We start from the raw sequence: 26,027 nt of genomic DNA on the forward strand, positions 1-26,027 counted from the left end.
TGAGATTGCAACAAAGATAAAGCACAACTGAACTTTATGAACCACAACTGAAACTTGGCTTTCAGTTCATTGCGCAAGTGCAGCAGCTCAGCAGTGTTAAAGGCCTTTCGGCTAGGAGCCCCCGATATAATCAACAACAGATCTTTTCAGGGAGATCCCATCTAGCTTTTTTGCTTTGGAGCCAAACAGACATTTGGAATGAATGAACAATCACTCCAGTAAATAACACCCAGGTCACAGGCCTTGTGCCTTTTTTGTTTGCTAACAGCGCTGACTGAGGAATTTGTCCTCTTCAGGAGATGTTACAAAAGTACTGCAACACTGAATAATCATCTTTGGTTGCCTTGCTTCCCAGTGTAGACTGATCAGAGCTGTCTCCCAAAACTTGATCCCCACCCCGACTTGGTAAGAAAACGTAACTCCCCCTCTTAAAGGGACATGAACATGTGATCAATTCAGATATTTCAGCTCAGCTCTGAAACTCATGGATTGGCCATTGGACAAGTCATTATCATGCCATCTAACCCATCTCACAGTGTTGCCATGAGGCTAAAATGGGGGTGTTCTATCAAGACCATTTAGTCATAAAAGCTCCTCTCCCCAAATAAGTGACCTGAAAGTCCTCCGCACTGTATCTTTGCAATTCTTGATCTGATATTTTATTTGCATGCCATGCGTTCACTAAACCAGAGTTCTGTTAACTTTGTTTCAGAGGCTGGACAGAGTCGCTGTACCTATATTTACGAAAAAGAAACCGCTGCAACCATCGAGATTACCAGAACATTTCCAAAAATGGTACCTTGTTTGCTCTTCACCCACACTGGTGCACATTCATTCACCATGAGTAGAAGCTGTTGAACAGCAAGGCTGGGGGAAGGGGAATGCAGATTGAGCAGTATAGAAACCTCATCATTCTTGTTTCTAGGGAAGGCACATAGATCATTGCATGCAGAAGGCTAAGGCCCAGGTTTAATTCTTGTCATCTTTAGGTAGGGCTGGGAAAGACCTCTGTCTGAAACCTTGAAGAGTCACTGCAACTCAGTAAAGACAATACTGCGCTAGACTGAATCACTGGCTCAATCTAAGAAGGTATCCTATATTCCTATGGCTGGCTGGCTAACTATTAGCAAACACACAAATACGTAGGAGTCAGGATTAAAAACAACAACAACACATTGCCTAGAATCATCATTCAAATATGTCACTGGACATAGTGGTAACAGACACTGGTAAAAGGTAAAGGTAAAGGGACCCCTGACCATTAGGTCCAGTCGTGGCCAACTCTGGGTTTGCGGCACTCATCTCGCTTTACTGGCCAAGGGAGCCGGCATACAGCTTCCATGTCATGTGGCCAGTGCATGGAAACGCTGTTTACCTTCCCGCTGGAGTGGTACCTATTTATCTACTTGCACTTTGACGTGCTTTCGAACTGCTAGGTTGGCAGGAGCGGGGACCGAGCAACGGGAGCTCACCCCGTTGCGGGGATTCGAACCGCCAACCTTCTGATCGGCAAGCCCCAGGCTCTGTGGTTTAACCCACAGCGCCACCCGCATCCTAACAGACACTGGTACTCATACTAAAACATTCCCATTGAAGTTTGCTGGACACACCAGCATCTTCTTCAGCAACATAAAGTGTGTGCGTTTTCTTCTCATTCTTCCAAATATAGATGCACTGGCTGGGACAGATTTTTCTTGTAATTAATTCATGCCGCTTGATAGTTCAGGAAACAAGGTATAACACCTCAGACAGGCAGCCTTCTGCTTATTGAAAACGCTGTACCCTGGATACATATGGCTTGAGCTGCAAATAACCACATATAAGCTCCAAGAATGATCAGCTAGTCTTCACTGATAGAAAGCCTGTCCTCCGCCTGATTATTTTCAGCTCATTCCAGGGTAGTCAGGGACAGGGTGCCTTCAGCTGTTCATGTATTCCTAGCATGTGTGATGGATGGGGAGCCGCTTCCTGAACTCATTTCCCCACGTCTCAGGATAAGGATTCTCACCTGTACTTTTATCACATTCTGTGATGATGTGTTTTGTCTTGGATCCGAATAATGTAACTGTTAATGAATGTTCTGGCCCATTGAACATTAGAAAGGCAGATATTTCACAGCAGCCATTGAGTACCATTGGAAGCAGGAAAATGTTGTCTTAATCTCGGCTGCCTTGGGGAATCCTAGTTCACCTGGAGTTTCTTTGCAACTTTAAATTGCTATATCTTCTTTAAGGTTTGGCAGGAGCTGGGACTGAACAACGGGAGCTCACCCCGGCGCGGGGATTCGAACCGCTGACCTTCCGATCAGCAAGCCCAAGGCTCAGTGGTTTAGACCACAGCGCCACCCATGTCCCTAGCAGTTTCAAAGCACGTCCAAGTGCAAGTAGATAAATAGGTACCACTCTGGCGGGGAGGTAAACGGCATTTCTGTGCGCTGCTCTGGTTCGCCAGAAGCGGCTTAGTCATGCTGGCCACATGACCCGGAAGTTGTACGCCGGCTCCCTCAGCCAGGAAAGTGAGATGAGCGCCGCAACCCCAGAGTCATTCACGACTGAACTTAACTGTCAGGAGTCCTTTTTTCCTTATGATTCGGAGGAGCAAAAGTTTCATTCAACAATAAGATAGGGCCAGTTCACAGCCAGACTGTTCCAGCATGCAAGTCTAACAGTACCTTTTCTCATTCCCTGCCAAGCTTCTGGCTGGCTGGCTACCTCCCCATTCGTTCATCCATGACTGACTTGCAAACGCTCAAGGCCTTCTAGGGCAATTGGTATTAATCATGTTTGCCATGGCTTTTCAGCAAAATAATTGGATGCAGGTAGCAAAATACATTTGCAGACGCAAAAATGTGCCTTGAGAATAGGTGATGGACAACATGGGGCTTTTGTTTCCAAAAGCTGATAATCAGAGACTGCTTATTACGGTCAATGTGATACAGGCTGGTAGATTATAATGGAAAGGGGTAGATTCTACCCTGTATCTTCGGTTTACTGTGAACTGAGGCACCATAGTTTCTCTCAACTGATTCTCTCAGGTCCTTCCATCTGCCTTCCCTGTCTGCCATAGTCAGCAATACTTTGGGTTTTCTGCATAACCGCTGGGGAGAGATGGGTCACGTGACCTGGGGAAAGGAGAAAGTGCAGCCTTACCGCTTGCTTGCCTGGTTGATGTGAAGCTGCTGGGAGGGATATCTGGGTTACTTCCTGAGAAGCCTAGTAGGTTATGAGAAGTTGGCTTCCTTCAGTTGTGAAATAGTAGGTCCAGCTTTCCAGCTGGACATGATCCCCCAAAGTTAATCACAGTTCACTCAAATCTCACCAGTTTCAAGCGGACCTTATTTCATTGGATGTTTCATGCCTTTTACAAGTCTTGTTACTTAAGCTGCGCTAAATTCTCTTTTATTCATTGCCTTTGATCATCTAGGTGGCTCTTCACAAAACGTCCTAGAGCTTGTAAAGAGGTAAATAGTTAATGGGGGATTTGAACTATTTGATCCATAGTTTAAATAGCATTATGCAAACATTCAGAGGCTGAGATTCCATTTGGCTAACATGACAATAGTTGTTGCTTGATGTATCCTACATGAATTTGTCCAGCCCTTTTCATAGTTAATGTTTTAATGTCTAATATGTTAAAGCCATCCAAACCAGTGGTTTTCATCTCTGTAGTAGCTTGAGAGTTCCTTTGCCTAAATCTATTTGGGGAAGGGCTCTAGCTCAGTGGTTGAGCAACTGCTTTGCCTGCAGAAGGACCAAGGTTCAACCGCTGGCATCTCCGGGTTAGTCTGAGAAAAGCTGCAGCTTGAATCCCTGGAGTACCACACAGTTGACAATACTGAATTGCATGGCAGTGGTGCCAACTTGAATAAAATATTGAGGGAGGGGCAGGTAAGCCCCACCACACACAATCGATCACATGACACGGTGCACTAATAATAATAATAATAATAATAATAATAATAATAATAATAATAATAATACAGTGGTACCTTGGGAGGTCCGTTCTTAACCTGAAACTGTTCTTAACCTGAAGCACCACTTTAGCTAATGAGGCCTCCTGCTGCTGCCGCGCCGCCAGAGCACAATTTCTGTTCTCATCCTGAAGCAAAGTTCTTAAGCCAAGGTACTATTTCTGGGTTAGTGGAGTCTGTAACCTGAAGTGTATGTAACCCGAGGTACCACTGTAATAATAATTTATTTATACCCCGCCCATCTGGCTGGGCTTCCCCAGCCACCCTGGGTGGCTTCCACCAAAATATTAAAATACAGCAATGCACCAAACATTAAAAGTTTCCCTAAACAGGGCTGCCTTCAGATGTCTTCTAAAAGTCTGGTAGTTGTTGTTCTCTTTGACATCTGGTGGGAGGGCGTTCCACAGGGCGGGTGCCACCACCGAGAAGGCCCTCTGCCTGGTTCCCTGTAACTTGGCTTCTTGCAGTGAGATAACCGCTAGAGGGCCCTCAGCACTGGACCTCAGTGTCCGGGCAGAATGATGGGGTATGACAATGATAATGCCTGTCAACGTTGGAGGCCCCCGGGCCCCACAAATACTTTGTTGGGGGACAAAGACCCCTTGGCCCCTAGGAGTTGGCTCCTATAACTGCTGGTGTGACCCTACCAGGTCCCTACTGGGAAAACTGTGTATATGTCATAGCATATGTCATAGTAAACATGCACATAGTAAGTACATGCTTACTATGAGAAGCTGCTATGTTAAAGAAAAACTAAGTGTCCCTCCCATGACACAATGGGTGAGTGTGTATGGCTGTTAACCGGAAGGTTGGTGGTTCAAGGCCACCCAGGGATGGCTGTGGGCAGGAGATGATTGGAGTAGAAAACCCTCAGGATCCCTTCCAATTCTACATTTCTTTGATTCTATTATTCTCATTGTCATCACCAGTTGTCATTGGTTATATTGATGAGCAGCGTGATCTTAAAGCCTCATCTATTTGCTGTAAACCCTTATAAAATTATATTGCATTAGTAAGTTCTGTGTAATAGGAACGTACTGTATGTTGTTATAGAGGGAAAGGGGGGGGTTATATCTAAGTCATACTCAGAGTAGAGCTACTTAAATCAGTGGACCTAAGTTAGACATGTCCATGGATTTCATTGGATCTGCTCTGAGTTAGATACAACCCAGAGAGAATTGTTCATGCTGTGAGTAGAATTTTAACACTGAGTTTTCGTTTATCTTTTATTTCCAGCTTGGCAAGGAGTCAACAGTTTGACAAGCCTGCAGTAGTTATCTTTTCAATGATTGGAAATGACGTCTGCAATGGGTAAGGTTTTAAGAAAATATAACGTTGGGTATATCTCCATTACACTTAAACTAATTTAATAGTCATTCCCCCTTCCCAGAGAACTCCGGAAATTATAGTTCTCTAAACAAGAATATTGAGGTTTCTCAGGGGAGGGGGGAATGTACAGCGGTACCTTGGTTTAAGAACAGCTTAGTTTATGAACAACTTGGATTAAGAACGCTGCAAACCCGGAAGTAGGTGTTTAGGTTTGTGAATTTTGCCTTGGAATAAGAACATGTTTTGCTTCCTGTTGAGTGTGTTCCATTTGTAAATTGAATCCCCCGCTGCTATAGGAAAGCATGACTTGGTTTAAGAACGCTTTGGTTTAAGAACGGACTTCCAGAACAGATTAAGTTCGTAAACCAAGGTAGCACTGCATGTAAAAAGCATGATAGTTAAACAGGTGTAAAAACCAATATATGCAGGGCACATTTTAATTATAATTTGTGTAACATCCTTGATAGAATTATCTGGATCTTGTTGGTGTGGGGGGAAACAAGTGCTCAGGTGTACATTCTGGTATATTTAAATGGTTCATGCATGTATGCATTCTACTGCTTTTATAACTAAATTTTTTACTTCTGCAGAGAGAGAGACAGGTGGAGAGATGGGGAGGGATATTTTATGACTATTTTTGCAGGATGTTTCCTGGCTGTGGCATTTCAGTCATCTTGTACTGCTGAAATACCACTACAACTTTTTGTTAGAAAAATTACTCTAACGAACAAAACATCAAACTAAAGTAGCACTAAAGGCAGTCATAAACAGAAATAATAAAGCTACAAGATAATAAAATAATAATTGTAATAATCATAAAAAGCTTTAGAAAGAATGAGTGGCATAAAATATATTCTATAGTGGAATACAAGCTTAATATTTGTATCCAGATACACCAAATATTCATGAATGTTCCCAAATAAACTCATATTTAGTGAGAATGTGCTAATCATGAGATTGTTTGGTTATATAAATGATAGGCAGCCCACAAGTAGAAGCAGTTTAATAATAACAACAATAACAACAACAACAACAACAACAATAACAATAGTACCGAGGTATTAGTTACCATAATAGAAGATTTACATTGTGCAGTGGTTTGCTACTATGTCAAAAGCTCAATATTGTGAGTCTAAATAGGTAGTCAGTAATGCTTGACATTGGCTGAGCTGCAGTGTACTTCCATGGTATCGTGAATGGAAATAAATGAAGGCAAAATAATATGAAATACCAAGCTCTCGAGTTCACTATCCAAAACTTAGAATGGAGTATCTAATCTTGTTGCGTTTCTTTCACCCTCACTTGGGAATATTGACATTTAAGTAAATGGCCTGTGTTGATGCCATATTGTCCATTTGCACCATTGATGTGACAAGAGGAGTTTTTGTTTTGTTTCTTTTCAGACACAAGTGCCAACCTTACCCTCTCCCTGCAGTATCTCACAAATGTTACTCCAGCAAGTTGTGCTATTAATTCATTCTTGCTTTGTCTTTCTGTTTGTTTTTTATTATTCTTACTTCCATTTGGATGGTTTTAGTATGCTGTTAGTGCCTAAGTTTTGAAACTGCACGAGTTCCACAAGAATCCCAGACCTCTGTATCAGAAAGAGAGTGCATCTTATTCTGCAAAAAAAAAATGAAACATTAATGTTTGCCCTTGTTCAAGTCTAGCTGTGGTCTCAAGGGAAGCTGTTGGCTGGTTCCTCTTACTTTTCATGATGAAAACTTCCTTTAAAAAGGCACTGGGATAAATCTGTTGGGAAAATAGTACTGGGAAAAGAGGGGGCAGGGGCATGCAACAAAATATTTAATCTATAAAAGTCCACTAGAATGTGTACAGCACTTTTCCCTAAACCCACCCTTGGCTTTAGCACCATCAAAATCTTTGCCAACTCACAAAACAGAGATGTGTTTTTTTGGATATCAAACTATACATTCATCGTCTAGGAATTAATATGCAGATATAGTGAAACATAAGCATTCATAACAGATACCGGGTTGCTGGTTTTTTTCTTTAAAAATGGCGGTTGTTTTAATTAACAAGTGACAGTATTTCACTATCCTATTAAACTGGTATTTAGAGCCATGTTGATTGGAATAATGCATCTCTCTCCTGGTCTAATTCAGGTCTCTGTTTCTAGCTGAAGTAAGTGCTGTAGCTTCTGTGCTGCAGAATCACACCTCAGCCAAAGCACAGTTAACTGCCAATATTTCATGCCAAGGTGGCAAGTGAGAGATTGAGAAATACAGGCATTTGTAAGTGACAGAGATAATGAAATTGGCAAATCATGTGCTTTCCCAGCAGAGCCCAAATTGCAATGTCCAAATGAGGAGGATGTACAAAAATATAGACAGATGGTACATATCTCACAGCCTACCAAGGCACGAATGTAGGACAGTGAAATAATAATGAAAAAGAAACATGGAAAAAAATGAATGCACAGTGGGGTTCTGGGGTTTTTTAAGGGAGAAGGGAAGCAAGCAAAATTGTTAGATTTGCTGTTTTTCCACTAACTGATCATCTCTGCAGCTTTCTTTTCCCATTGCTGTATTTTATCTGTGACATAAAGGCATGATAACAAGAAGGAAACAAGAGCTGACTGATTGGGGCCAGAGGCAATCTGTGCTTTGAAATGAGGGACAACTGAAAGAAATAACAGAAAAAAGATTAAACTCCCTTAATGGTAAATCAGCCATGATAAAGGCTTCTCTGCCCAAGCTCCCCAGTTCTGAAAATGCTTGATCTTCTAAGGGCTTCTGTTAACTGCTGTGAGACAGTGTGCGTCTACAGATGGAGACACATGTCAATATTTAACTTTTAATCTTTCAGAACCATTGCTTCTTAACAAGGATACAGCCCAGCTTTGTTGGGACACATGAGGCACATCCGGCACTAAACTCTTGAAATTCTGCATGGAATGACGGGGTCGGAGTGGCCCCAATTAACCATGTAGTCCCAGCCTGCACAGCTTGGTGATCCATTGTTTCTCGTAGCTTGCCAGCCGCTTATGGCAGCCGCTGGGGTTCAGTAACCCTCTTAGTCTTGATGAATGCCTGGAACTGCAAGAATGGGGAGGACGAAGCAGCTGACTCACAAGTCGTGCAAGCTGATCTAGCCCATGCTTAACCCCTCCAGTAACGCATTCAAACAGATCACCCTGAAGGAATGGGTTTCCCAGACCCAAAACTGACTGTGCAGGCAGCTTGAAATGGGCACCAAAATCCTTTTTTCCCGCTTAGCTAAAATCCATTAACTTGAGCTCTGAGTCAATGTATTTTTGACAGAATTACAAGCCTGGTAGATGAAGGGAACGCAGTGGATGTAGCCTACCTTGATTTCAGCAAGGCATTTGACAAGGTGCCCCATGATATTCTTGTAAAGAAGCTGGTAAAATGCGGTCTTGACTATGCTACCACTCAGTGGATTTGTAACTGGCTAACTGACCGAACCCAAAGGGTGCTCATCAATGGTTCCTCTTCATCCTGGAGAAGAGTCACTAGTGGGGTACCACAGGGTTCTGTCTTGGGCCCGGTCTTATTCAACATCTTTATCAACGACTTGGATGATGGACTCAAGGGCATCCTGATCAAATTTGCAGATGACACCAAACTGGGAGGGGTGGCTAACACCCCAGAGGACAGGATCACACTTCAAAACGACCTTGACAGATTAGAGAACTGGGCCAAAACAAACAAGATGAACTTTAACAGGGAGAAATGTAAAGTATTGCACTTGGGCAAAAAAAATGAGAGGCACAAATACAAGATGGGTGACACCTGGCTTGAGAGCAGTGGAATTTGCTGCCAAGGAGTGTGGTGGAGTCTCCTTCTTTGGAGGTCTTTAAGCAGAGGCTTGACAACCATATGTCAGGAGTGCTCTGGTGGTGTTTCCTGCTTGGCAGGGGTTGGACTCGATGTCCCTTGTGGTCTCTTCCAACTCTATGATTCTATGATTCTATGATAAACAAAGACCCGACTGTATAAACAAGTGCTCAGAGCCCTCTCCTTTATCAGTTTGTGACCTTGGCTGTTCCAAGTGGAGTAGGGATGACACGCCTAGGGCTTACCTTACATGCTGACGCACAGACCTAGTCCGGGAACAGCGCCAGTGTGTGTTCTTGGAGATGGTGACCTCTTGCTCCAAGATAAGAGTAGGAACAGGAATATCCTTTTATGGTCAGAAGTACAGGAAGGAATACCCTTTTATGGTTAAGAATACCGGAGCAGGAACATATGTGATGTCAACCTGCGTGTATAGGCTGACGTGGTTGGATTCCTGGGGAAGGAGGGAGAGGGAGCCTGGAGGATATATATACTGCATGAAATTTCTCATTTCTTTGGACTTGCTGTGGGCTGACCACGCAAGTGCCTTTTCGCTGTTCCGGAGAGCAGAAATAAATAACTCTTTCTCTGAACCAACCCTCGGTGTCATTTGACTTCCTTCCTCCTGTCCGGGAGCAACGCAGACCCAATCGGTGAACTCCAATAAGGCTACAACCCAAAGCGCAGCCAAACAGGAGACCATTTAGCCATTTTGCTCTTGCTGTTCCTTGCTAAGCACCGTGTGGTCTTTTTCTTTCTTAGGTATCCTGACACTGTTGAACACATGACACGGCCCGAGCAGATGCGCGCCAATGTTATGCAGGCTCTGCAATATCTCAATGGCCTCCTTCCTAAAGGGAGCCATGTGCTTTTAACCGGTTTGGTAGACGGTCGCTTTCTATGGGATAACTTGCACGATCGATTCTATCCTCTGGGTAAATACGCCAACTTTTTTTCTTAGATGTGATGGCGCTGCGGAGGTGCTATGAAATGGCAGCGCTGGGGTTCTGAGTGCCAGTTCATTCACCACGTGGCTCTTCTGGGACCCTCAGATTTGTGCAAGTTGCAAAATTTGCAACTCCTCCTCCTTTCAGTGAAAGCACATTGTCCAGCTTTATACTAGATAGTGGGTATACCGTACTTAAGATATATAAAGGACAACTTGGTTTGGGCTTTGGTGATTACGTTTTTTGTGGTCATAGCTGAAAATTCCACCAGTGCCTTCTTTGGCAAAAAATAAACAAATCTCCCCGCTCTTTTGTATTATTTCTTTCTAAACTTTAAAAGTTTTACAAATGTCTCTCTTCCCAATTGTGTCAAAGGCAGACTGCCTGCCTGACAGGTTTTAGCGCTTCCAACTGGGTGCCGTGAATTCAGTGGGACTTATTCCCTGGTAAGGGCATGTAGGAGTTCAGTTTAAGATGCTGTAATTCATTATCTTGATCCGAGAAGGAGAAAAAACTACGAGACAAATGATCAAATATGAACATTTCTTAATATAGAGTATGTTATGGGAAGCCTGATGTGAGTTTAACAATACTTGAATTTAGGTCACCTGGACAGAAGAAGTATATGTTTCTTTCTGTGACAGAATGCATTATTTCCACCTTTAAAGCCCAACCTATGTGAGGTATAAAAAAGCCATGGATGCACACGGTCATCTTTAATCTTCTTCCTTGATGTGAAAAAGCTAGATTGGTTTTGGAGAGTGAAAGGCTTGTTAATGGGTATCTGTCACTCAACCCTGGGATTTGAACTGAATATTATGTGACTCTGATCTCTTGTTAGCTTAATTGGCTGAAAATAGAGGTGGAAAAGGTGTAGTATATGCAGAAGTAAAGTTGTGTGTGTGTGTGTGTGTAATGTGACTTGAGACACAGATGTGAAGGGGCAGCAATAAAGCCTATGGTAGGCTATATAGCAGGCATAGGCAAACTTGGCCCTCCAGGTGTTTTGAGACTATAATTCCCATCATCCCTGACCACTGGTTCTGCTAGCTAGGGATCATGGGAGTTGTAGTCCCAAAACATTTGGAGGGCCAAGTTTGCCTATGCCTGCTATATAGTGTATTGCAAATAGTTGTGGAGAGCACAAAAGGCCTTATGAACCTTAGCTTACCCCAAAACATTGGAGAAAAGCTGGAAGGTAAACCAAACAAGCACTAGGCTTTGTGCATAGCTTTTAGCTAAAACTAAAGAAGCCTGAATAGAGTTGCTGCAGATTACAGATCCAATAATGAGACAAACTGATATTAATTGCCTTATACCTAATTTTGGCACCATTGCCTGTGCCAAATCTTCATGAGGATTGTCGTGTACATATGCCAGCTATCAAAATAGCCACTGTACACTAATGAATATAGTGATAGTGGCAGGAAATATCAAAGGAGGGAGAGCGTCCGAGGGCTGTCTGCCTATTCTATGTACTTGGGTGCCTCAACACAAACAGTGAAATCCTTAGTCTTTTTCATGCTTTTAGGTGGTTGCATACCAAGCCACAATGTCCCCTTCTCCCACAGCTCCACTTCTGACCTTTGTGTGTTGATAATGGAAGTCTCCCAACTGTAGAGATGCTTCTAAGCACTGAACACAATGAGAATCTCTTGAGATTTTCATGCTCAGCATGTGAAGGTCAGAAGTGAGCTTCCTCTCCCGGAGTTAAGCCCAAACACGTTCACTCAAATGCTCTCGCCAGGCAGATTTCTAATGCGTTTCCAGCAAGGGACGTGATGTTTTCACGTGGTCAGTTTTGAAAAAAAATTCTGTTTTCCAGGCCAGTTGAACAAAGATGTCACATACGAACATTTTTTCTTGTTTCTCAGCTGTCTACAGGTGAGTTGCCTCAATGTCCAATGCAATTACATGTTGGGCTGAAAAAAGCTGAGTATGAGAGGTGATGCATTCTGTTGGTTTGACATGTAGTTGTGGTAGAAGTTCGTGAGGTTCGTAAATGAACCTTCCTTTAGGAAGAGCGTAAAGCAGGGGTAGGCAACCTAAGGCCCAGGGGCCGGATGCGGCCCAATTGCCTTCTCAATCCGGCCTGCGGGCGGTCCGGGAGTCAGCGTGGTTTTACATGAGTATCATGTGTGCTTTTATTTAAAATGTATCTCTGGGTTATTTGTGGGGCATAGGAATTCATTCGTTATTTTTTTTTCAAACTATAGTCCGGTCCACCACATGGTCTGTGGGATGGTGGACCGGCCCATGGCACCGAAATTCAGAAAACAGATGTTCTTAATAGATGCGGACTCAATCGTCCATAATCTCTGGCTTGTTTGAAGAACTTTACTTGTTTGGAGCACTAAAACTCAGGGATGGCCTACAAGAACTTGGGTGCCCCTTAAATGATGTCCCTTAAATTTCAAAGGAAGCAGCTCCTTTCCCTCCCTCCCTCCCTCCCTGCCAGCCAGGGAGGAGGGAGGCTCCAATTGTGTTGCTTGGCTGTGTTGCTCACCCAATACGAAGTCTAAGAAAGACTAAGGGGTGGAGCTTGCATGCCTTATGTGTGGCTAGTTAATGCAAGCTGAGGGGTTTTTTGAATGCTGGACACCATTTTGTTGCACGTGCTGCTGCAAACTTTGCAGTGCAAAGCCAGGCCGGGGAGCCATCTTAAGTTGAGGCTGCATAGGCCTTGTGGTGCATGTGATTCAGATTCTATTCAGTTGAACCTCTGGTTACAAAGTTGGTTGGACAGTGTTCTCGAATCTACCAGCATGAGTTTGACCAGACTGCAGGAGGACAGGAAGACTGGAGTGCCTGGAACAGGTGAGGCTGCAGGTCCCTTATTTTGGATACTGGTCCCTTATTTTCAAGGCTGCTGGTCCCTTATTTTCAAATCTGTAAGTTGACAGCTATGTGAGCTAATCTCTCAGCCTTTAGACAGGGCTGGCCTTATCACAAGGTGGAACTTTGAAGAAGAAGCAAATGGAAGGAGATGAGTGTTGGATTCCCCTGCTAGTCCCCATACCTTGCTGTTTCGTACCAAAGTGTTGCCCAGGGCAAAAGCAAGTCTGTTGGGATCAACAAGCCCCAAGGACAAATTGAATAGGTGAAATCCTGGAGGGATGACAGGATCCAAACTTAACGGGGGGAGAAGAAAGGGGATCTCATTTCAATATTTTGTTTAGGGCACCCAAGTTCTTATAGGCCATCCCTGAGTTTTAGTGCTCCGAACAAGTAAAGTTCTTCAAACAAGCCAGAGATTATGGATGATTGAGTCCACATCTATTAAGAACATCTGTTTTTTGAACTTCGGTTGTTAATCTGAATTATCTCCTTCACTCTCTGTTTCCTGCCTAGGTCTGAAACAGTAACACTTTGTTTTAAAAAATACATGCACTGTTTTTGATAACATCTCCAGCCTTCCAGTTAATGGTCGTTTTTCTCTGTCTCCTGGTCCCTTCATTACATATCTTTAGGTGCAAGGCAAAAACATTCCTCTTCTCCCTTTGGCTAATTAAACTATGATCTTTTAAACTGTTTGTGTGGGGCTATTGTTTTTGTTTGTTACTATGTATTTTGTGTGTGTGTATGTGTGTGTGTAATAATAATAATAATAATAATAATAATAATAATAATAATAATAATAATAACCACCTTGTCATCTTCAGAGGAAAGGTGAATAGACATTATTATTATTATTATTATTATTATTATTATTATTATTATTATTATTATTTTACACACACATATATTTAAATCTTTCTGCATTCACAGTCTGCTCCATGCGTTGGCTGGATGTCTGCAAATGCCACTCTTAGGAACCTGACCTCAGAGGTATGTTTAATATAAAAGTAATTTTAAAATATATTCAGATATTCTATTTTTAAAGACGGTATTTGGACTTCTGCTGTAAGAAGGAAATAAGGTTTTAAAGGACAGGATATTTTATATCACTGTTTTAGTGAAGAAATCTGGACTCTTAATATCACCAAGGGCTTGTATTGTTCTGCTTCAATTCAAGATGCTCAGATCGGATTCAGTTTCTTATATATTTAAACAATCTGCTTAATGTACCGGTACATGGGGTTCAAATGCCAGCAAAATAGCCTGCCAGTTCTTGTTATTTCCCAGAGTAATATCTCACTTAAATCTTCAAGGCAAGCTAATAGACGTTTTATGGGACTGCCTTGCCTAAGAATGAACATTTTTGAAAGCAGCCTGCATAGGTATCAAGTGCTTCTAGCGTAATATTTTCCCTGTTGTGCTAGCTTTCTACATGCAAGGAAGTCTTGGCGTGGAGGGGCTTGCAAGCAGGCACTCTCCCTCCAACATGGTGTCTGAAGCAGCTCAGTCACAAGGAGGAACTGTAGTTCACGCTGTCTTGTACATCTGAATCAATAATAATAATAATAATAATAATAATAATAATAATAATAATAATATATTTATACCCCGCCCATCTGGCTGGGCTTCCAAAAAAAATATTAAAATACTGTAATACATCAAACATTAAAAGGTTCCCTAAACAGGGCTGCCTTCAGATGTCTTCTAAAAGTCTGGTAGTTGTTGTTCTCTTTGACATCTGGTAGGAGGGTGTTCCGCAGGACGGGTGCCACTACCGAGAAGGCCCTCTGCCTGGTTCCCTGTAGCTTTGCTTCTTGCAATGAGGGAAGTGCCAGAAGGCCCTCAGCGCTGGACCTCAGCGTCCGGGCAGAACGATGGGGGTGGAGGCGCTCCTTCAGGTATACTGGGCCAAGGCCGTTTAGGGCTTTAAAGGTCAACACCAGCACTTTGAATTGTGCTCGGAAACGTACTGGGAGCCAATGTAGGTCTTTCAGGACCAGTGTTATGTGGTCTCAGCGGCCGCTCCCAGTCACCAGTCTAGCTGCCGCATTCTGGATTAGTTGTAGTTTCTGGGTCACCTTCAAAGTAGCCCCACGTAGAGCGCATTGCAGTAGTCCAAGCGGGAGATAACCAGAGCATGCATCACTCTGGCGAGGCAGTCCACAGGCAGATAGGGTCTCAGCCTGCGTACCAGATGGAGCTGGTAAACAGCTGCCCTGGACACGGATTTGACCTGTGCCTCCATGGACAGCTGTGAGTCCAAAATGACTCCCAGGCTGCGCACCTGGTCCTTCAGGGGCACAGTTACCCCATTCAGTATCAGGGAATCCTGCACACCTGCCCGTCTCCTGTCCCCCCAAAACAGTACATCTATCTTGTCAGGATTCAATCTCAATCTGTTATAAATGAATTTGACAAAAAGTGGCACTTGAGGGACCTTTCGCTCAAGCAGTTTTGCCTACAGCAGATCCAGGAAGGAATTGTCTTTCTACCGACTGGAAATGGCTTAGGCTGGCATTGAATGCATACCTTGGTTGTGAAGGTCTGAACCTTGCAGGGGAATGTTGCTCTATACACTGTGCCAATATCCTAACACCGTTTTGGTCAGCTGTAAGCAAGGTCAGCTGTTTGTACAAGCAACGGGAGGGGGGACAGCTCTGTGACTTGGACGTTAAATGGCAGATTTAATTTCACACTTGTTTTTGTGCGCAGAAACTGAAAGCAGTGTGGCCACAAAAAGCTTGCATGTTGTTTTATTGCGTGGACAGGCGGAGTCCCCAGATCCCGAGCGGTCCCCCCCCCGTCATGTGGAATAACGACTCAAGACAACGTGCTATGGGATTAAATTGGCCACAGCTTTATTAAATTTCAAATGTGGGTAGACCTTGGCTCAGGCATTGGGTGTTCTCCCTCCCCAGTCCCCAGCCGGGGACCTAGGGAGCATCAGGGTTATCCAGTGTGTGTGGGGGGGATGGGCCGCCTCTGGAGAACTTATGTTCAAGCAGAGATAGCCGCCCCCGTTACGCCGCCACCGCAGGGGAGAGCAATGACGACCTTTCGGCGTACGGTCGAAGCCTCCCTTCAGAAACCCCTTTAACGGGGAACCCTGGTATCGCCGCCGCAAAGAGGAAGATGGACAAAAGGATTCCGCCCAAGGCCAAAGTTGTGACGTTTTGCTACGGGAAAGGCGAAACCTGCCAATGCAGGGAAATTCCTTTCCGGCCTTTTAACAGCGACCTTAACGTAGCAGCGCCTGAATACCTGTGAAGAAAAGTTAACCTGCAAAACCTGTGAAGAAAAGTTAACCTGCAAAAGAAGACATTAACTGAGGGTGGGTAGGGTGGGAGAAGCTCTGGAGCCAAGTGAGGATTCCCAGGTAAGATCCTCCCTCTATTGTGTGGGCAGGTAGTCCCTCCCCTTACCTGGCCTGGTCTCCTTGGCAATGCTTCCCCCAGGTGGGATTGGACAACTGACTGAGGTAGGCGGAGACCTCCATGTATCCCACCTGAGGGAAGGCAAAGCCAAGCCTATGCTGATGGGGCCGCTCCAGATCTAGGGCTGCGCGCGTCCACGCAAAGGGCGCCCCCCGTTTTAAGCGGGGAGCGGTCATTGTGCACATTACTGTCAGGTGCTCTGGACTCTTGGCAGGCAAAGATGGGTAAGAGTTCTCATAACAATAAAACGATTCACACATATATTTCTTGTGGATTCCCGACACCCCACAGAGAGCCTTACAGCTTTCCAGAGTCCTGAAGGAGCTGGCAAAATCCGAGAAACATGCCAATTTTGACGTTTTCTACATGGATTACCCACTGAAGGAAGGTAAGCTTTTATAGAGGAGCTGAATAAAGAACCACTCAATACATATCACTAGAAGGGAAGGGTGATGCCTAGCAGTCCAAAGGACAAATTCCAATTGTTCGTTTCCCTAAGGACGCCCCTGGGTTTGGGTACTGGGGGGGGGGGGACTTGGGAAAGGTGCAGTCAGTGGGGCCCCAATCCCTGAATAGGACAACCTGCTGTTGCTGCACTCCATTCACTTGCCCAAGATTGATAACTACCAATAATAAAATAAAATAAAATAAAATAAAATAAAATAAAATAAAATAAAATAAAATAAAATAAAATAAAATAAAATAAAATAAAATAAAATATTTGTACCCCACCCATCTGGCTGGGTTTCCCAGAAACAATGTAGCTGGAGGATGTGGCCCTGCCTCCTCTCTCCTGCATGCTCAGAGAGCACTGATGTGCAAGCAGTGACAGAAAAGGGAGGCAGGCAGGGCCACAGGGCTCTAGGAGGTGACAGTTGGGGGGTGAACCCAGCAACAACACACCACCCCAATCTCAGAGCGGTGCGAGATGCCAGGGGTTCCAGGCGCTTACCCCGGGTTTGTGTTTCCTTTGGGAATGAGGGACAGCAGAGACTGTGGTGTCTTTATTTACATATATATACAACCTGAGCCTGCGATGGAGGGCATCGCGGCATCCACACCCCAGGAGGATCGTGCTTCTTCCACAGCCACAGAAATCAATCGCTCTCGAGCTTGCTGCTTTGCTACTAGCTCACATCACTGCAACTTTCAGTTTTGTGGCGGCGTCCTTCTAACTAACCACGAGGTGGGGGACAGGCCCCACCCATTTTCTACCTCCTCTTTCCTTTGTTTCCCTTAATGGCATATAACCCAGGCTATCTCCTCAACACAGGAAGCTAGCCTGGCTTATATTTTAACATTTCCTGGATCCAGAGGTTAGAAGGTTCTTGCATACAATCTACCGTATTTTTTGCTCTATAAGACTCACTTTTTCGCTCCTAAAAAGTAAGGGGAAATGTGTGTGCATCTTATGAAGCGAATGCAGGGTGCGCAGCTATCCCAGAAGGCAGAACGGCAAGAGGGATTGCTGCTTTCACTGCGCAGCGATCCCTCTTGCTGTTCTGGCTTCTGAGATTCAGAATAATTTTTTTCTTGTTTTCCTCCTCCAAAAACTAGGTGAGTCTTGTGGTCTGGTGCGTCTTATATAGCGAAAAATACGGTACTTCCCCTCTCTCCTTGCTAGTTTCAACAGTCACCCCCATCAGCAGCAGTAATGGTGAGAAGGTTTCCACAGGGACTACTAGAACCATTGAGGGGACCCGGGTGACTTTTTCTGCTAGCAGAAGCCCTGCTGGTCCAGAGGCTGAATTCTGATCTGACCTTGTGTTCTCCCAGGGCCAGCCCAATACGTTTTGGCACCCCCCCTCCCCACCAGGGAAGAAGGGGGAGGAGAGAAAGATTAACACCGGCTGCCCCTGTGGATCCTGCCATCTGAAGCAGTCACCACACCTTGTCTCATGAGTGGGCTGGCCCTGAGCTCATCGTGATGCCCAAAACAAGAATCTATCCCTCCATTGAGGAAGGGACAGTGTTGGTGGAGAATACAGATTTTGGATGGTCGGCTAGTCCAGCCCAAATCTGTAGACCACTGGCTACATGAATGTGCATCTGGCTCTCAGTTGACTCATGTGGGTGCCAACCCAGCAAGGAAACAGTATGTGTAAGCAGCAGTTTCTGGATCTTTCTTGCAGGATCTAGACGTAAGAGGCTTACAGACTTTGCTTCCTAAACATTCCTTTTACTTAGTTATGCAATCACTTATTCTTCGCTTACAATAAATTATTAAGGGATCCGTCGCTTAAATCAAAACCATTCTGAATACCCTCTTAATGTTTCATGAGAGTCATTATCTGATTGCTGATGAGCCAAATTACTTCGAAGTGCTAAATATATTGAGTCTTGGATGGGTGGGGGAATCAATGGGGTTTACCTTTTCACGTTGGCAAACAAAAGAAAATGCAACACAACCTTAGGGAATGTTTGTCACAGGCCCATAATCGTGTTTACAATTAAAGGCTTCGGCTTAGTGGAAGCATCAGTTGTCAGTTCCCCTTCTCGCCTGCCTCTGCTCTCTTCACTGACCTATTTTTCATTTTCTTTTTGCTAAAGTTAGTGCAACCCCCTTTTTGGAGTCTCAAAGTATTATTAAATATTCAGCAGCTATTGCAATCTCTCCCTTCACCCCTCTGGCTTTGGGTGACATCCTAATTTTTGGAGTTTGAGAGCCCTGGCACTGGTTTCATTGTGGATTAGGCCTCACCCAGAATTTTAGACTGTTTCTTAAGTCCCCCATGAAGCTCATTCCTGCTATAGAAATTCCTTCCTCTTAACATTGCTGCTCACAGACTCTTGTAGTGCTTGAAAACCTGAAAAAGTGGAAAGTGAGGGAAAAAGAATGTGTGCGCACACAGTGAGCTTCTGTCATATTTCCTTTAACCCTCTTAAACTCTGAACATTGAAAGTGGTTTTTTTTAAATCTAGATCACAGAGCTGGGTGTCATATGTGTTTGTTCACATGCAAGAAATCTGATGTATTCAGGTAGAGGCATAATAGACTGAAAATGATGGTAGCTGTCAGTTTGTGAGAGATTAGTATTGTTATAAGTCTCTCCCCCACCCAAAAAAAAAACCCTTGGAAATTAATAAATAGTAGGATATTGATTATTTGGGATTTGAAGGGACACGGGTGGTGCTGTGGTCTAAACCACAGAGCCTAGAGCTTGCCAATCAGAAGGTCGGTGGTTCAAATCCCCGCGATGGGGTGAGCTCCTGTTGCTTGGTCCCTGCTCCTGCCAACCTAGCAGTTTGAAAGCACGTCCAAGTGCAAGTAGATAAATAGGTACCACTCCAGCGGGATGGTAAACGACATTTCCAGGTGCTGATCTGGTTCTCCAGAAGCGGCTTAGTCATGCTGGCCACATGACCTGGAAAAATTGTCTGCAGACAAACGCCAGCTCCCTTGGCCGGTAAAGCGAGATGAGCGCCACAACCCCAGAGTCATCCGCGACTGGACTTAACTGTCAGGGGTCCCTTTACCTTTAGCTTTTATACAGGCTGCATGGGAATTCCTGGGCTAGCCCATGCAAAACGACCTGCTAGGGCCAGCAAGAAACATTATAGGGACATTGGCAATGCAAGAAAACTGTCCTTCCCCCCTGCTCTGAAGTGTGAACAGAGACGGGGGATTCGGAAGGTTGCCCGGGGTAAGGCATGATGTCCCAAGAAGAGTTTGGGACCTTTGGCATGAGGCTTGGCATATCTGAACCTCATAGCAACATCTGACCGTTTGGACCAGTCGTATGCAGTAATGAAAACGGTTCAGCTCCAAGCACATATATAACCACAACTGTCCATTTTGTTTCCAGAAAGCAGTGACCTTGAATTTTGATTTTGTGGAAGAGGGAGCTGAAGAATAGGAGACGGAATGTGTTCAATCAGAATTAAGTTTACGCATTTTGTACCTTTGCCTCATGTGAGCCTCATTCTTACTTGGAACGGAATGTGTGTTCTTCTGCCAGCATTTATGCTCCAAGAGTTTACCTTGCATAAATATCTTGGAAAGGCTTAAATGCCGCCTAGAAGGAAAGGGGATTGGATGCAGTATTGGCTCTGACAATGTTTCATAAATCATCATAATCTTCATGTGCACAACTCATCTGCTAAAAATACTGCCTGTGAGGCTGGGTGAAGTGGATGTGGCGCTTATACGTGCCGTGCATAATCTGCTGTCATTATCTAATGTACAGTTGCTGAGATGTGGCAGAAGTCTGGAGGAGAGGCCTGGCAGCTAATAGAACCTGTGGATGGATTTCATCCTAACCAGGTAAGTAGCAGAAAAAGGCTGTGGGTAGGAATAGGAGGCAAAAGGCACAATAATGAGAAATGTGGGTTCTCAAGGGAATAGGGGGTCCTCAAGGGCAGTCTGGGTGTACCACAACCTGTCTTCAGACGAAGGAACTCCCACATTCTGACCTGAGTTCCTGGGCTGACTTCATCAAGCCCATCTTTCAACATCACCTTTACACTGAAGATAACGCCTCTCTACCCCAGCATTTGACATTCTACATTAGAACCCATTTGACTATTTTTTAGATGGATTTCTGTCAGGATGCTGTCAGCGGCTCCCAGCTGGTGGCCCAGGAAAGTATAAAGACAAAGAAAAGTTCCGTACTGTCCTTTTTTACTCCAGTCTTTCCAGAGAGAGGCTATGGAACCCAGCCTCTTGGATAATGGCGTTGTCCCAAGTGAATCTCCACCCCCTGTCTCTCCTACTTCCACATTCGTCATCCTTATCACCTCTTCTATGGGTACCACTAAGTGTCCTCTGTCTTTGAGCTCTTTGCTCTCCTACTTTTAAGGCTCACCGGGTTCTGGGAGATGGAGGGTCTGGAATGCTTTCTAATGACGTGTCAGTCAGCTGCTCTGGCTCTCCCACAATTTCCCAACTTTCCCCCTCCTCTGCCTCTAAGCTATGACCTCCCTAAAACCCCTGTTGTACATCTATACTGTCTTCCTCCTCCTCCTCCCTGGAAGGGTCAGGATGGGGACGTGGTCTCTACCACTCCTCCTCTGCTCAGTCCCTGATAATTTTTATACTGTATTTTTGAATTGTCAAAACCCTGCCCAGACCTTATGGATGGGTGAGAATCCTAGGTGATTATGATGACAATAACATATGTATTTTATGCTCCATAAGACACACTTTTTTCCTCCTAAAAAGTAAGGGGAAATGTCTGTGCGTCTTATGGAGCGAATGTGTGGTCAATCGCTGGCTCCCGTTCTGGCCCCGCCCCCTTGCCCAGGCCTCCAGTGTTGAATGTTCTGCAGACGGAGGCTGTTTGTTTCCGCAGCGACGTGTGACTGGCTGATTAGATTATCTGTCTGGAAACTGTAGAAATGGCTCCCTTTCCTTTCCTAAAGAAGCTGCAGAACTGTGAGTTGAACCCCATAAAAACAGGATTTTTCCCCTTTGCAAAGTAAGCTCAACAACATTGAGCTGATCCTCAAAAAAACGGGGCTTTTCCCCTTTGCAAAAGAAGCTGCACAACTGTGAGCAGATCCCCCCAAAATGGGCTTTCCTCCTGTAAAAACTAGGTGCATCTTATGGTCAGGTGTGTCTTATGGGGCAAAAAATACGGTAACCTCTTGTCAGGGACTGGCTGGATGACTGGAGGCCGGAGGAGCACCAGCCAGCCAACCTCCTGGGGAAGCCTCAGAGGAGGAAGGTTAAGAGCCTGGGGGGGGGTGGACACTGAAGACAGAGCAGGGGTGCCAACTTGAATAAAATATTGGGGAGGCAGGTAAGCCCCGCCCTGCATGATCACATGACATGGCATACGGGCAACATTTGAATGGCAACGCTCATCAACTTTGGGGGGGTCCTATATGGCATAGGATGGTTGTCTGATGAAAAAGCAAGAGGTGTGAGTGAGAGGGAAAAGCCAAGAGCAGAAAGCAGTTCAGACTCCGTCCAGTCCTACTGTTAGGCTCCCGCCCTCCCTTATCTCCAAGGTTGCGAAGAGCTATGCATGTGGCAGAACCATGAGCAAGGGCTCCCTCCTGCCATAGTTGATGCCTATGTGGGCAACCTCTGCAGGACTGAGCAGAAAGTGGGAAGCAGGAACTTCCTGGCAGATGTCATATGGAAGCTGGTCCGGCCTTGAGGCTTCTCTGCACTGTTTGCTGTTTTCTTGAATAAAGAATTAAATTTCCTGTTCTTCTCTGCATTAGAGTGCTGACCTGCATCTGAACTAGCCCTGACACTTCTGTGCCCCATAATCTTCCCCACATCCATTTTTGCATTTTAAATTTCCTGTCTGATATTTCTGCTTAGATGTTTCACACTGCCTCAAGCTCACTGTGTCCAAGGCTGGTGCTCTTCTCTTTCCCAGCAAGCCTCTTCAGTATTCATTTATAACATCACCATTCACCATATTAAACAAGCACACAACCTTGGCTTTATATTTGACCCCCTTTCTCATTTGCTTCCTATATTCAATCTGTCGCCAAGTCAGGTTGCGTCTCCTCTTATAGGATTGCAAAGACATAACCCTCCCTCTCTTGACGCAAAATTTAAGTCAACGTTCTGATCACCGCCTGCCTTAATGACCTCTCCTCTCTGGCCCTCCTTTGCTGCATCTCAGCCCCCTCATCTCTCCCCAGAACTTTGCTGCCAAAGTAATTTGCTCTGACTATGCGGCACCCTTCCTTAACCTCCTGCATTGGCTCCTTGCCTCTGCCAGATTCAGCACAAAACCTGCGTTGTTACCTGCTAAGCCCTCCCTGACCTTGCCCTCATTCATTTCTCTGTTTTTGTACTCCAGTAGATCCTTGCCCAAGACTGTTGCTCCTCTAGCTCTGCCACCCCCACTGATCTGGAGGAATTATATCCAGTTAGTAGTAGTAGTAATAATAACAATAATAATAGGGGACGTGGGTGGCGCTGTGGGTTAAACCACAGAGCCTAGGACTTGCCGATCAGAAGGTCGGCAGTTCGAATCCCCGCGACGGGGTGAGCTCCCGTTGCTCAATTCTTGCTCCTGCCAACCTAGCAGTTTGAAAGCACATCAAAGTGCAAGTAGATAGTAGGTACGGCTCCGGCGGGAAGGTAAACAGCGTTTCTGTGTGCTGCTCTGGTTCGCCAGAAGCGGCTTAGTCATGCTGGCCACATGAACCGGAAGCTGTATGCCGGCTCCCTTGGCCAATAAAGCGAGATGAGAGCCGCAACCCCAGAGTCGACCACGACTGGACCTAATGGTCAGGGGTCCCTTTACCTAATAATAATAATAATAATTTATTATTTATACCCCACCCATCTGGCTGGGTTTCTCCAGCCACTCTGGGCGGCTTCCAACGGAATATTAAAATACAATAACCTATTAAACATTAAAAGCTTCCCTAAACAGGACTGCCTTCAGATGTCTTCTAAAAGTCTGGTAGTTGTTTTTCTCTTTGACATCTGGTGGGAGGGCATTCCACAGGGTGGGTGCCACCACCGAGAAGGCCCTCTGCCTGGTTCCCTGTAACTTGGCTTCTTGCAGTGTCCTTCTGCAATATTTGAGGATATTCTTTTCTCCTTCACCCCACCAAAATCTTCTCCAGAAGGTTAGCAGGCTTCTGGAATAGTATGGGAAATGGGTGATCTCTATTTTCGTTCCACTGACTGAAAGCTCTGCAAGTTCAAACCTAAGTTTTCCTGCCCCCTCAGTCACTTCCACCCTTTTCTCTCTTGCTGCTGCTTAAACCTGGTGCTCTCTCCTAGAACACCTTCACAATTGTTCAAACCCCTCCTCAAAACCCCCTTTCTGTGAAACATTTGGCATGTTAGTCCTCAGTCCCTACTGAAGCCTCAGCGTATTTGTAAATACACTGAACACGGATACCTTTCCTTGGTGGGTTTTGTCTCATTTGCATATGTGTTCCTATTCAATATAGACAGTTAATACCACTTTAATTGTCATGCCCCTCAAAAGAATACAGAAAAAATACTGATTTTTTTTAAAAAAAATATTCTTAGTAATAACTATTAAACTAGTAGAAGTCCGTTTAATAAATATATCGTAAGCCTGTTAACAAGCGTGCTCTGCTGGGGATTCAGGCAATTAGGTATTCATCCAATTCCTTTAATAAGATATTTTAAAAGTTATGCAGAAAGACGTGGGCTACAATTTGGAAACAAACTTTCTTCCAGCATTTCTCCCATATTTACCTAGTGGTGTGGGAGCCGTTTCCCTGTGGGATCTTCCCACAAGTGTTCAAATTCAGGAACACCGTTCAGATGGAGTTCCTTTCCCATTTAATTGAGGCCTGTGTTCTTCGCCAACCAACAGTTGGATAAAGAATAAGTGAATATCAGCAAAATATTCAATCATCTATCTCCTTTATCTTGGCTGCAACCATTTCTCTGTCTCTCTCCTTTTCTATCTGTGCTTTTCCTTTGCTATGAAGAAACCCATTATTTCATTTTGTATATGACTATACACACGTGTTGGACGCGGGTGCTGCTGTGGGTTAAACCACAGAGCCTAGGGCTTGCCGATCGGAAGGTCGGCGGTTTGAATCCCCATCATGGGGTGAGCTCCCATTGTTCGGTCCTAGCTCCTGCCCACTTAGCAGTTCAAAAGCACGTCAAAGTGCAAGTAGATAAATAGGTACTGCTCTGGCAGGACAGTAAACGGTGTTTCCATGCACTGCTCCGGTTCGCCAGAAGCGGCTTAGTCATGCTGGCCACATGACCCGGAAGCTGTCTGCGGACAAACGCCGGCTCCTTCGGCCAATAAAGCGAGATGAGCGCCGCAGCCCCAGAGTCGTCCGCAACTGGACCTAATGGTCAGGGGTACCTTTACATTTATACACATCCGTTATGCCCAATTGATGGCCAATTGATGGCCCTGGGAAATAAGACCCTCCCTGGAGCTCAAAGAGGACATCAGTGAGGGTGGAGAAAGCCCCCAAAATGGCCGGAAACGCAGCGGGGCTTTGTTTACGCTGCTCAGCCTCCTCTCCTAACAGCTAATGTGTGGGGTGGCGCAGCAGCAGCATGTTCCTCCAGTGCTTCAGTTCTAGTTGTGGATATTTTCACTTGTGCATGCAGGGGCCCGGAATGTAACCCCCATGAAATTAGTGCCTGCACACAATGTATATGCAATTGGAACAATGTATGATTGGTTATAGGGGGACGCGGGTGGCGCTGTGGGTAAAAGCCTCAGCACCTAGGGCTTGCCGATCGAAAGGTCGGCGGTTCGAATCCCTGCGGCGGGGTGCGCTTCCGTTGCTCGGTCCCAGCGCCTGCCAACCTAGCAGTTCGAAAGCACCCTCGGGTGCAAGTAGATAAATAGGGACCGCTTACTAGCGGGAAGGTAAACGGCATTTCCGTGTGCAGCTCTGGCTCGCCAGAGCAGCGGTGTCACGCTGGCCACGTGACCCGGAAGTGTCTTCAGACAGCGCTGGCCACTGGCCTCTTGAGTGAGATGGGCGCACAACGCCAGAGTCTGGTTATTATTGCTATTGGGAGTGAGAAAGCAAGACTCAGAAATCTGGGCCTGCATATGTGGTTCCTGTATTCCGATACGTGACATGAGATCCCACTTTGTGCAAGCAGCTCCACTCGCCTCACAGTAAGTGTGAAAGGGCCGTCTGCGTCAGAATAAATAAATGGCTTGTGCACTGATGCCATTTAAAGTTGAGTGAAATTTTCAGAACCACTTGGCATCTAGGACAAAATAAACCTACTGTTCAGTAAATTATG

General features: G+C 45.1%; 1 protein-coding gene across 2 annotated transcripts in view; it reads left to right on the forward strand.

Annotated features, from left to right (window-relative positions):
- AOAH (acyloxyacyl hydrolase) overlaps positions 1-26,027 on the forward strand; it is a 98,699-nt gene that overhangs the window by 69,685 nt on the left and 2,987 nt on the right. For both annotated transcript variants that reach the window (XM_081931123.1, XM_081931122.1), the window contains exons 14-21: positions 713-795; positions 3,424-3,460; positions 5,207-5,281; positions 9,883-10,055; positions 11,893-11,951; positions 13,836-13,895; positions 16,631-16,727; positions 20,527-20,603. In XM_081931123.1, the coding sequence (XP_081787249.1) occupies positions 713-795; positions 3,424-3,460; positions 5,207-5,281; positions 9,883-10,055; positions 11,893-11,951; positions 13,836-13,895; positions 16,631-16,727; positions 20,527-20,603 (661 nt within the window). The remainder of the gene's footprint in view (positions 1-712; positions 796-3,423; positions 3,461-5,206; positions 5,282-9,882; positions 10,056-11,892; positions 11,952-13,835; positions 13,896-16,630; positions 16,728-20,526; positions 20,604-26,027) is intronic.

Source organism: Podarcis melisellensis (assembly GCF_964234715.1).
Source record: "Podarcis melisellensis genome assembly, chromosome: 12".
Lineage (NCBI taxonomy): Eukaryota > Metazoa > Chordata > Lepidosauria > Squamata > Lacertidae > Podarcis > Podarcis melisellensis.